A 12,539-nucleotide genomic window follows, 5' to 3' on the forward strand; every position below is an offset into this window, starting at 1 on the left:
TTAACTCCATCCCTAATGTAGTCGCACCGTTTGTTCTTTTGACAACAGAAAAAGATAATCAAACATCTCTCACAGTATGAGTTTCTTAGAAGTACACAAAAGCCTTGAAGATAGCAAAAGCATTCTCAGTATTATAAATAGTTGGAAATGGTTTAAGTGGTGCGATGTCTGATCTTATTGGTGTTTTCAAATACCCAGTGATGGTATTGAGAGCTGTAATTAACAAGAAATATTATTAAATAATCTTTGACCCGTTGCATGCAGGTAGGCTTATGGTAGGCGTAAGAAGACTTAAAGGCAGACAGTAGGGTGACATGCATCTGAAAATAAATACGCAGAGAAGATCGTCAGAACATGACAAGCATCCAAAACGTGCATTCGGTCTCGGAATACAATCCCTGGGCACTACAGGGTGGTGTAGGGCAACTTTACTGTGAAGAATCTATCCATAGTTCACGGCTTGAAGCACCATGGCTGGCGAACTTAACTCTCATCTCAGTGGCAATACTTCTACGTACTTAATGCTCCATATTGTCTCCCTCAATCCCATATTGCTGCCCACTGCAATTGTCTCTAGAATTCTATAATCGGCCGCTACTCCTACTACTCCTACACCCGTCATTAGCACCTCTACATCACGGTAAGATCAATGCAACATGAAAAGGTACTCGGACAGCGGAGAGGGCCCGCTAGACGCTCGCTTCAAGAGCAGGAGAGACGAATCACCTGGTACACGACATATTACCGACCTACTTCGAGGCACTCCATCCAAGGCTGAACGAAGTACCATGAGTGCGACAGAGGAAATTTTCAAATCGGAACTTGACAACAAGGGAATTTGGTACCGGAATGGTTGGCCGCGCCTTCCACCTCCTGATATCACGGGCATAAGGCGTGGCATCGACGATGAGATTGGCCCGCGGAGACGTGACAGGTATATAGAGTGGATTGGGAGAATCCTAAAGGACGATCTGCATGTGGAAGGGGCGACTTTGCGCTTCGAGTTCCGTCCCTCCCGTCAACTTCTTCGAAAGTTCGGTACTCTATCGAGAGAGGAGAAAAGTGAGTTTTTCTCACTTGTCATCGAATTAGATATGCACAAGGTCTATTGCTATATCAACCGGATTCTCTGGACGGTACGGCAAAAGCTAATGCGAACGGATGATACACGCACATTGTTAATCGAGGTTCTGGATCGGCAAATGGAACGTGATCATTGGGATATGTATAAAACTAGCTCCGATGCCGAACGAGATGCGGCCTGGAGTAAGGCCTGGCGCTCATTCTATAGAAGGTGGCATTGCACGTACCGGCACCAACTCATTGAGGACTGCTTGAAGTGGACGGATATCGAATTTATACAGCTATGCCGCAAGGGCTATTGTTGGCAAATGTCTAGACCGACAGTTGTCCTTTGCTCGCTCACGGCATACAAAGATCGCTGGTGGATCGAAACTCTGCCCAAGGTTCGGGCGTGGCTTGCCGAAAACGACCTTTTCATGGATGTAGAACTAGAGCAAGCTGATGGTACGGAGTCGGCAGCATGGTAGCTATCCCTTTGGAACCACATACCTAGCAAATAGGCTCCAGCAATTTCGCATCTCTGCACTGCTCTTCGTTAAGGCTATTTACGGAAGGTGAAGTGATATGTATAAATACCTCACATGAAGATTTAATTTCATCAAGCAAAATTGTCCAACGACCTGGTGGGAAAAGATTGAAACTCTTGCGAATTACATGCACGGAAGGCTCATCAACTCTACAGTACTCTTTGATCATTTATGGAAGATGAACAGATATAGATGTACGACATGCCCGATGATTTCACGGGAAACTCTGTCCCTCATCATACATTGGCAACAAAGACATGATCCCCAGCTCCTCCTCCATCTGCAAATACAGCCATTGAATATCTCTTCTGACTTCATCCAAAATTCACACCATTGGACCGTCAAAAGATAGCATCTCCGTTCGACGAACACTCCAGCTGCACTTCACGTCGACCGCCACTCCAGTCTATCTCCTCGCACGCAGGACTAACAACCACATATCCCGTCTTCAGCTGGATATCTTCAATAGTCAAATGAATAGGCGTTACCAGTCCCATCTGGGCTCTGTTAAAGTTGCCATATACCAGTGCCACCCATATGCCCGTCTTTGCATCAAGTAGGATGCTTCCCGAATCTCCTTCCTCGATAGGTCCATCCGGGGAGTACACCGAGTAAGCGATACCGTAGTCCTCAGTTGTGTAACCGAAGCTCTTAGCCATTGTCTCGGCGACTTCGCTTTGAGGATTAATAGCGAAGTATTCGTCCCTCAATCTTCCCATCGTCCATCCCGTTCTAGCGCCCTTCTTTGCTACTGTCAACTCGTTCATTCCATGGAAGTCCAGGTGAGACCATTTGTCTACGCACTGCCCCTCCCTCAATCCGGTCCTGAAATCGTCCGGCAGGTCCTCGATCGTGTTGTTCAATTGAACATTCTCGCGTAACTTTATTAGAGCCCAGTCGAGAGGGTATTTGTAGAGCTTAGCGGTCCTCCCATGTGTCGGCGTCACGTTGTTCAGAGGGGCCATCATAGACCTCTTGCCTGATCCAACTAGAACATGTCCTATCTGCCGGTGTTCTGAGCTGCGCGGGTCTGTGTTGTGGTAATGTGCGGGTGAGACAATCTCAACTGGGTTGGGTGGGTCGACCCTAAAAGGTAGCATGCCCTCTGGGTGTTTCGCGCAATCTGTTGATCTTAGTGAATAGACGGTAAATAGCTCAAATACACACTTACCCTTCTTGGTCTCGTCGCATGCAATGACGTGATAATTAGTTAGTTAAACCACATTGTATCCGATGTTCTTCATTCTCGAGAGTGACTGCACCCCCCAGGGTTCCAAAGCCCTTATCACTTTCATCAAGAAATCCGATTGATGACCCCATTCCTATCTGACGACTGGCCTCACTAGCTGTCGGTATTGATGGAGACACTGGCCGTGGATCCGTGACGGACAGTTGCAGCGATTTCTGGAAATAAAGTCCGACTTCAAACTTTATAGGTTGCTTATCTAGCCATGTCCGCAGTCGTGGGATGGTATCAACCCACCAATGGTCCTCATATGCATCCAGGGTCGCGATCACGAGTGTAGGTCTCTGCATTCTGGGCGAATTCTTCGGGCCTCTAAGAACGAATCCAAATGTGAGCCATTGTCGCTCTCGCAGGAAATTGCTGAAGATTTCGGAAGCATAAGGCCTCCAGCGGTCGGTGGCATCTCCTTGTTGGCGGGGAATTGGCTGCATGTCATTCATAGATAGAGCATCAATCTCGATGATTTCGATCATGATACCTCTGGTGTCTTTTCTTTTCCTTAGCAATTGACGTAGGCGCCATATCAACTGCTTGATGGACATGTTCTTGACCGACAAAATTTTGTCCAAGTCGCTAATGTTCGTAGGTAAAATGACCAGCGCGAGGAAGTCACGGGGTATCGCCGCATCGTACTGAATGCCGCTGGGGACGCGGACGTCGAACCTCACTGGTATATCGTGGCCAATACCAACACTGCCGAGAAGGCGTCTGACCGATTCCAGGTGATTGCGGTAGTTGGGCAATACATCGCAAAGATTATGTTGCACCGAACAGACTGGCTCCGGGGGTAGTTTTGGCCAACCCCTTCGATACGGGTACTTTGTGTCAATCTCAAAGTCTTGTTCCGATGAATACATGGCTCGTCGTTTTGCTTCCGATCCAGTATGATGTTCGAAGAGAGCATTTAAGCTCATCGATGGAGACTGTGAACGGATTCAGGAGGTGTTCGTTAGAAAAGAGGGGGGATACTTACATTGTTTGGTGGCATCTTTGGGTCACAACCTGGGACACGTTGGGGATACTGGAATGGTTAGAAAACCTTCTGAGAGCAAGGCATAACATCGAAAGACTGTACCTGAGCCATTTCACGATGGGAATGGATGAGTCTGGGCAACAAAATATCTGCAACAGAGATCGGATGAGACAACAAGTACGGAGCCACAGACCAGGAGAATATGGAGGCACAGGGGCAGATTGAAGAGAGATAGAAGTGGATAAGGTAGGGAACTATTTGAAAGTATGATGATATCTATTTTGCAACCCAGTGAAGGACTATCATCTTGATATATGCCATCAGTGCATTAAGATTCACTACACTGGCGCTGTCGGCGCAAACACGCAGATACATAAACTTGCATTGTAAAGCAAAGCAACAAGAAGCAAATCTGCCTGCCAGCACCATTCCTTTCACTCCCACCGCAGTAGAATAAAGAAAGTTGTATAGAATTGATAATCTTAAGCAAACAATGAACAATGAACAGCCAGCCCGTGTCTCTAGCAATCGGACGTGCAGAAGCGCTCAATGTAAACACGGAATCGGCATGCATTTTTGCGAGGCTCGTCGAATTGTCACTGGTCATTGCCTCTGTGGAAGAATCAAGAACTTTCTTCATCCAAGGAGAAACAAAAGTCAAACCAGACATATTTTCGTTCTGTTGGTTTCTAGCTCAAGCTGAGCAGCAATTTATGACTCTTGTCCAAACAATTCACTATCACTGCTGCGACTTCGTGATCTGCTTTATTCCGAGCCCACTTCTTGATGCCTAGTATTTGTTTGCTACCTTGGTGGTGGTCTACTGCTAGTGCATGGGTATCGGGATTATGCATCCTTGTGCGCAAGATCAACAGAGATGCAGCTTATGCAACACGCAATTGAGTTCAAGGCGTCGTCGAAAATTGAAACAACACAACGTTTATTGACTCTGGGTCAAAAAGGGAAGAACCCAAAGAAAGAGAATTTGCTTGATGGAGATGCCCTGTGATCTATGGACATTTGCTGCTGGACAGTAAACGTCATTCTGATCATAAACAGTTTCATCATTCTGTGGCGCAATGGTATACACTAACTAACTATCGAATTACGAGTTTGTGATTAGGCCATAGGGAATTGACGGAATTGGTTGTTCGATAGATGTACCGTGTCGCTCGAGATGCGTACCCCACAAGTCAAGCAATGGACAACGTCGACCTGGTGAGGCTCATTTCTAGCATTTGTACCAAAGTCGCTTTGCAGGATTGTGCATCTATCGGAAATTGCGTTCAGTTAGATAGAGATATTCTCAGGATGAATAGTTCACATTATCTCAATGTTGCATTAGATTATAACGTCAACTCTACCGAACTGTTCGAGAATGCACTGGGGTGATGGTACAACAAACAAACCGGGGCCTTTCTCCTGTGTCAATTGCAGACCGTTAGATAAAGTGTGACACTCATCTTGAATAGTCTGAGATCATAGAGTGCTCATGTTTCATGCTTAATGTGAAGAATGAGTCTCGCATGAACAGCTAAACGCCTTAGCAACTCAGCGGTGGTCGTGAGAGTTGCGGTTGCGGGTAGATTATAGGCCGACGCCTTTGACAAGCGCAGTGCACAATGATGAGAAATATCATTGGTATCGCATGTGCCACGCAAATCCTGCCAATGAGTAAACATTTTCACCCTGTAATCTGTGTACCAAGCCATCTGAACTGGCCATGGTTAACGTGTGATAAAATACTATAGGAGCACGTGTTGTATAGCGACAAGGCGAACCATTCTGAAGGTACCTCATGTGTTCAAGTGCGGGGGCTGTTTTCTTGGTGAAAAGATGCTCAGTATTTTCAATTGGAATGCACATCTTGATTCAGTTTGGTCATTTGAGCGTATATTATTCTCGGTAGATTTATTGTTTCCAACATCTACGACACAATCCTACCGTAACGGGCGCCGTATCGGGGCGCCATGCAGAATTTGGCAGCTCAACGGTCGGTTGAACAAGCTTACTGTGCATGTACATATCTACACGCTCGTACATGCGGCAACGGTCCACTCGTGTATCTAAACCTCCGGAGGTCTGGGGAAATACCACGAGTATCCTCTAGTAGTCCCGCCTCCATCCTATCCGGAGAGCCCCGATCTTGATTAGTTTTTGTCCGACGACCTGAATATCCGCCGACGAACCGCTCACGTGCACAAACTTGGGAGCGAAGCAGGTGTATCCGCGTCTAACCGCCATCAGCCGTATCATATACCCAACATCCCCCGTGTAACACCGTCACGATCGAAATTTCACCGTCGAGCCTGCTGACCTATCCAGACGCGTAGCGGGGTACAACATGACAAAATCTTTTTCATCCTGTGGTAACTGTAGGGACTTGAGGAGCTGTCCGGATGGACGTGGGCGGAAGTGATCTTGACAATGACCGTTTCCCTCCCTATAAAAAGTCATGCTCCCCTTCATGAGGGTGTCTCGCTATCTGTACGATTCCCACGAAGGGTACATATCCTTTCAAAATGCATTTCGTGTGGACTATCTTGTTGTCTCCTTATCTGACGTTTGCTGCATTTTTCTGCATCGTCGGGCTCTATGTTGGTGCTACTCCCTACAACTCGATTCTTCCCTACTCATGACGATTTAGGTATTCTCCGTAGTCACCTACCGCCTCACCTTGCACCCACTGGCAAAGTACCCCGGCCCGCCTCTGGCACGTGTGACAGATATCTACCTAACATGGTACGCATATCGCGGTTCTCGACATCTATGCTACCAGCGCGCTCATGAGCGGTATGGACCCGTTGTCCGCATTGGCCCCAATCAGCTCTCCTTCAAGTCGACCACCGCGCTCAAGTCCATCTATGGATTCCGCAGCAATGTCAGGAAAGCGGACTTCTACACTGCCTTCCCGGCCAACAAGAAGACCGTGAACGTGCACAGCAGCATCGACAAGATGCAACATGCACGCAAGAGGCGAGTCATCAGCCACGCTTTCAGCGACGGAGCGATCAAGTCTCTCGAGAAGTACATCCTCGCCAACGTCAGAGCGGGATGCAGCATGCTCGCGGAAGGCGGCGGAGAGAAAGGCACAGGCAGCGACCCAGAGGGCTGGAGACCGATGTGGAACGCTGCCAATTGGTGCAACTGGCTTGTGTTTGATATCATGGGTGATCTGGTTTTCGGTAAAGCGTTCGGCATGTTGGAGAGTCCGACGAACCGTTTCGCGGTCGACCTGGTTGGCAATGCCGCCCATAGGCATCTCATCGTAAGTCTGATGCATACTCGCAAAGTGATGGCGGCACCAATTCTAACTCCATTCAGTGCGGTACCCATCTTACCATCCACAATTGGCATCTCGACAAGATCCTGTTCCGCAAGATCGCCGCACAGCGAGGCCAGTACATGCAATACAGCAAATCGCAAGCCATGGAGCGGACCAAAATGGGCCTCGACGTCGACCGCAAGGACTTCTTCTACTACCTCCTCAACGCCAAAGACCCCGAAACCGGCAAAGGCTTCAGCATGGACGAGCTCTGGGGCGAATCCAACCTCCTCATCATCGCCGGATCCGACACCACCTCCACAGCAATGGCCGGCACATTCTTCTACCTCGCGCAGAACCCTCCCGCCCTCCAGCGCCTCACCCACGAGATCCGCAGCACCTTCACCGACGTCGAACAGATCGCCACGGGGCCCACCCTCCACAAATGCACCTACCTCCGCGCCTGCATCGACGAAAGCATGCGCATGACGCCCCCCGTCGCGGGCGCCCTGCCCCGCCAGGTCCTCCCCGGCGGCATCGACATCGACGGCCACCACGTCCCCGCGGGCGTCGACGTCGGAGTCCCCCACTACGCGATCCACCACAACGCAGACTACTACCCGCGGCCCTTCGACTACGTCCCCGAGCGCTGGCTGCCGGACCCGGAGTCCAACCCCATGTACGCTCACCTCCAGGATGCACACGCTGCCTTCTGCCCCTTCAGCATCGGGCCCCGCGGCTGCATTGGGAAGGGGCTCGCGTACGTAGAGTTGACTGTCACGATTGCGAGGGTGCTGTTCCTGTACGATATGCGTCTTGCGCCGGGCACTACCCTCGGGGCTGGTGGAGCCGATCTTGAGAATGGGAGGTCGAGGCCGAGTGAGTACCAGATTGAGGATCGCTTTGCCAGCATGAAGGACGGTCCCATGCTGCAGTTCCGACCCCGGAAGGAGTCGTAGTGAGTTTGATTGAAGTGAGTGCTTGGAGAGGGGTTTAGCTGGGTGCGGGAGAACGAGAGAGATCCATACTAATGAATGTCATGACACTTTAAATCAAGAATGGAAAGGGAGGACGTCTTGTCTTTGATCTAGTCTCTGCGAAAAGTAAATCCAAGTAATGAACATGTACATACGTGCGTATAATCCTTAAAAGCGACTCCTCCCTCGCGTTCGTCATATGTGTGAACACTGATCATACATCCACCGGTATGTTGATTACAGAAGCAGTACACGGCTCAGTAGTAATGATCGGCCTGCAATACTAATCCATGCATCTTGACAGCCACACTTCTGAGATCAAGTCCGAGGGAGTCGGAAGGGATTGCCCTTTACGTGGACGGCCAAACCCCTTACTCTTTGAATCAAGAATGGCGCAACGCACAACTAACATTGGATGAACAGCATATACACACATATGGCTTGTACTAATTGACAAAACCATTAGGGCTCTGTCGTAGATATTGTGGGAGCGCGCGATGAGAGAGTGTAGACATGTGTAATGTACATTGGTATGTTGTATGGGACAAGTAAGAGAGGTGATGTGATAGATAGACAGGGGCGGAACTCGAATAGTGGATTGTCTTGGTTGGTAAACTATCCCATTCAGGAAGTCATCTCGGTCAGTGATATGTCATGGTAGGTGAGATGGAATGTTTTATTTTGTGCGTGTCAGTGTGGCTGTAGACCTACTCATCCGGCAGAAACAGTGTTGTGGCTGCAGTACAATCATCAAGATCAGAAGCACAATCACATTTGCCCCACTAAGCCAATAAAAAAATTGAAGACGTGCAAGGAGAAGAATGCATTTCTACTCTATCATCATGAGGAAAAACATCAAAAGTAAAAGTGGGTATATAAAACCAATTCAGAAACTCCAATTCCCATGCCACCTCCTTCATCATCCTTCGAATCGTGAATGCTTTTCAACCCAACCGGTCATCCCAAACACAGCTCACATCTCCCTTTTCGTCGCCCCTCCAGACACCGCCGACGTCGTTCCTCTGCGCAACAGCCCTCCTGATGTCCGTTCCCAGCATCGCAGGGCCAGACCCCACGACCGTCGTGCGTCCGCTCGCGACCGTCTCATCGAGGAAGGTGGAGAGGATGGTCGACATGTCTGGATGTGTGTGGTCGAGACAGGTGACTGTGAAGTTAGGGTGTGGTGTGAGGAGGGTCTGGACGAGGTTGGAGTGGGTGGGGGCGTGGTTGATGGCGGAGGAGTTGGTGGAGGAGGAGGACGAGGAGATTTCGAGATCCTTGGTTGGTGGGGCGGGGGCGTTGGGGTCGGATGAGGGGGCAACGGCTGGGTGGATGTGCGTGCGTGTCTCTGGGGAGCGGGTCACGAAGATGCGGATGCGGAAGCGCTTCGTGGAGTGTGCTGTGGTGGTGGGTTCTAGGATCGCTTTTTCGTCGGTGGATGCGGCAGAGGATGAGGGGATGGGTGAGGAGGTGGGGTGCGAGAGCTGTTCTTTGAGGGAGAGGAGTTCTGGGGCGAGCCAGGCGAGGTTCTCGATGTGGCGGATTACCCAGATCATTTCGATGTTTTGGGTGTGGTTGGTTGGGTCGGCGAGGGCGTTCATGACGACGGGGAGTGTGAAAGAAATACCTGTGCCTCCGGCGATGGCGAGAATGTTGGATGTTTCGTGGTCAAGGACGGAGCGTCCGTACGGTCCTAGAAGGACCACCGGAGTCTCTGTGATAGGGGTATCCTTTTCTTGTGAAGCGGACTCTGCAAGGGCGGCGAGTTTACCTGTCTCTCCATTACGAGCGCGGATGATGTATGTATGGGTTGGGGGCACAAGGGTCGTTGGGGGAACAGATGCAGGCGTAAATGGATGGGATTGCCAGATGCTCAATTCGGGGAACGTCAGGTAAAAGTGCTGGCCAATCTTCCATGGCTGATGGTTGTGTGTGAAAGACATGCGCACGATCGTTCCAGATGGATCCTTGAAAACCTCGACCTTCGAGGAGATGGGTCGGAAGCCAATACCCTGGTTGCCGTCCTTGTATCCAAGATGGATAGCGCAAACTCGCACGAAACGAAGCCCCAGGTCAATGCCGAGTATCCCGAGCGAGGCAATCATCCAGCATGCCAGCTGGTTCCAGTGTCCCCAGCAGGCACCGAGGTACAGTCCAGCTACAAGGTAGTGGGTCTTACGGAAGAACTCGTAGCCAGTCCAGCGGATGACGGGCCTGAGGCTGAAAACGAACAAGAAGGTGATGAAACCCTGAGCGACGATTCCCCAGATCATATACTTCTGCTTGATGAAGTTCGTGTAGACCTTGGGTTGAGGCTGGTACAGCTTGCCTTCAATAATGGTCCATCCGATGGTATGGATGAACGATTGCACGAGGATGATGCGGCCCGTCCATCGGTGCAGAAAGTTGAAATGCTGATACGGGATACCGGTCAAGAGACTGAGGATGGAATCCCGGGAGCACAGGGCGATTGTCAATGGCGTGAGGGCATATGCAAGAGCACCAAGGCGGTCACTGAAGCCACCCAGACCTGTCCGAGTATTAAATTTGTCGCTACCCTTAATTGGGGTGATCCAGGTCTTGTATACGATGCCAACAAATCTATGATTTGTCAATTGATATGTCTCACGAATTGATGGACTTTACTTACGAGAAAATAGTCAAATAGATGCAAATGATGGCGAGGATGAGAACCTGGAGTTTGGTGGTGTAAGGGAAGAATCGGCCAACGCCTTCAGAGCCCAAGTATTGTCGCGTTCCTGACGCCAATGCTCTTCTGGCCCGGTAATAGAAGCTTTGCTTGCTGCTGTACTCTCCTGCCACAAGTGCAGTTGGAGCTCGATGGGGTCGGAACAGCCTCCAGAAGATGAAGAAGAGGAGGATGCCACCAATGACTGCCCACAGGATGAAGGTGTACAGCATGGATACTGTGTGCATCCAATAAACTGCATCGAGATACTGGCAACTTCCGACATCATTTTTGCAAGGGATAACACGGCTGGCGTATCCCCAGTAATACTTGTAGGTGTTGTTGGCATTGTGGTCCTGGATGTGCTGTCGCGCCACCAGATGGTGGCTGTCACTGATCGCGGCGGCCATGTTTTTAGCGACGCAATGGGCTACCGCATTTGCAACTGAAAGGAAGCGACTTGCTGGATTGAAATAGGACTGAAGTGGAACAAAAGTAGAGATGCCATGGCAGTTTTAATTGCAATATGGGAATAGTGAGCACGTTTCCTCAAGCCGGGGCTAAGGGTCATGGCCAAGACGGTCGGTTACTGCCGTCGTTATGAAGAGCGAGCCCTAACGGACGAGGCTTTAATCGAAGGAGGGGAAATAGACCAATGATTGGGGACGCAGATGGTCGAATCGTCTCATGATTGATGGCAATATCCACTGTTCTACTTTTCTTCTATTCTGTTTTCAGTGGGAATTGTGTTCTGTTCTGTTCTGTTCTGTTCCGTTTGCTGTAGAATGATGGGGGGAGTTCGGGGGGTCTGGCCCTGGTGGGCGGGGTGGCACTTGGTGGGTAAGAGGATGAAGGTGGAACAGTCCATGTCTCTCAGAGGGCACCAAGTGGGGAATCATGGCAAAATAATCTGCTCAAACGCGCGCATCGACACCCAAGATTCACAGCAGAATAATCACTGCCACTGCAAAGAGACCATGATAACTCAGCTTATGGTGTGGCAACAGAAACATGATTCAGAAATAATGATGAGAATAATGTTAGAGCGAATTACGGGGAATACTATCTCCCAATAGACGCTGTTCTATATGGTGGTGAGTCGTCATGATTTTGGCTTTGACGGTTACGAGGTCGATGGAGGTGGAGTTAAAGTTGGTGGCCACAGGAACAATCCAGCCAATCAGAGCTGTGGCGCAATGTTCACCATCGACATTCACCATCCGATCTTTGTACATGAACAATCTACCACCTATCTTAATGTCCATCCTTCTTCGACACAACCCAGGCAATCCATTGACCATTCAGGAAAATGAATATTGTAATGACACCGCATCGTCGGCAGCATCTCGGTACAACAAACATAATTTCATACACGTCCGTCTCATTCTGGCATGATAATACTGCATCGTCCACTGCACAAAGCGCTCCACTATCCCTCTCATATTCGCTATCACGCGCAGACGCCGAGACGACGGTGTAGCTGCATCCAAAGCCTAAAGGGTCGCTTTATCGAACCATGACTTCTTGCTCAATTGCGCTCTTCTGGCTTGCGGAATCTACAGCACGTTGACTGCCGGATCTCGTCTTGACCACAATTCGACCTGAACTCCGCATCCATCTCGAATGCTCCAAAACTGCTCACGGGAGAGAACATTGTTTTCATGCTCACCATGAAAGTCGCGCCGACATGATTCCGTGACGCCAGGAAGGGGGCCAAGAACAACCGGACCTCATTGCCATTCTAGACAGTAGGATACGACTTCAAATCAGTTCCACTAA

At 49.7% G+C, this 12,539-nt stretch overlaps 4 protein-coding genes across 4 annotated transcripts; 2 read left to right on the plus strand and 2 right to left on the minus strand.

The window, feature by feature from the left end:
- Positions 1-656: 656 nt before the first annotated feature.
- Positions 657-1,550, plus strand: BU24DRAFT_461017 (uncharacterized protein; the record flags this gene model as incomplete). The annotated part of the gene is made up of 1 exon (XM_033531860.1): positions 657-1,550. One exon carries the CDS (start codon positions 657-659, stop codon positions 1,548-1,550), a length of 894 nt encoding a protein of 297 aa, XP_033386377.1.
- Positions 1,551-1,725: 175 nt separating this feature from the next.
- Positions 1,726-2,720, minus strand: BU24DRAFT_421052 (uncharacterized protein). Its single transcript, XM_033527629.1, has one exon. The coding sequence runs from the start codon at positions 2,576-2,578 to the stop codon at positions 1,952-1,954; it is 627 nt and encodes a 208-aa protein (XP_033386378.1). The 5' UTR covers positions 2,579-2,720; the 3' UTR covers positions 1,726-1,951.
- A 3,192-nt stretch (positions 2,721-5,912) lies between these two features.
- On the plus strand, positions 5,913-8,231 carry BU24DRAFT_421053 (benzoate 4-monooxygenase cytochrome-like protein P450). Its single transcript, XM_033527630.1, has 3 exons — positions 5,913-6,426; positions 6,477-7,097; positions 7,154-8,231. Exons 1-3 carry the CDS (start codon positions 6,352-6,354, stop codon positions 8,051-8,053), a joined length of 1,596 nt encoding a protein of 531 aa, XP_033386379.1. The 5' UTR covers positions 5,913-6,351; the 3' UTR covers positions 8,054-8,231.
- A 784-nt stretch (positions 8,232-9,015) lies between these two features.
- Positions 9,016-10,993, minus strand: BU24DRAFT_344872 (uncharacterized protein; the record flags this gene model as incomplete). Its single annotated transcript, XM_033523421.1, has 2 exons — positions 9,016-10,672; positions 10,722-10,993. 2 exons carry the CDS (start codon positions 10,991-10,993, stop codon positions 9,016-9,018), a joined length of 1,929 nt encoding a protein of 642 aa, XP_033386380.1.
- Between the last annotated feature and the right edge of the window lie 1,546 nt (positions 10,994-12,539).

Source organism: Aaosphaeria arxii (genome assembly GCF_010015735.1).
Source record: "Aaosphaeria arxii CBS 175.79 unplaced genomic scaffold BU24scaffold_3, whole genome shotgun sequence".
Lineage (NCBI taxonomy): Eukaryota > Fungi > Ascomycota > Dothideomycetes > Pleosporales > Aaosphaeria > Aaosphaeria arxii.

Bases quoted from the DNA above. Each gene is read 5' to 3' on its own strand.
- BU24DRAFT_421053 (XM_033527630.1), top strand. From the start codon at position 6,352: ATGCATTTCGTGTGGACTATCTTGTTGTCTCCTTATCTGACGTTTGCT. The intron at 6,427-6,476 runs GTTGGTGCTACT...ATGACGATTTAG, and splicing joins TCTGCATCGTCGGGCTCTAT to GTATTCTCCGTAGTCACCTA. The intron at 7,098-7,153 runs GTAAGTCTGATG...AACTCCATTCAG, and splicing joins CCGCCCATAGGCATCTCATC to TGCGGTACCCATCTTACCAT.
- BU24DRAFT_421052 (XM_033527629.1), bottom strand. From the start codon at position 2,578: ATGATGGCCCCTCTGAACAACGTGACGCCGACACATGGGAGGACCGCT.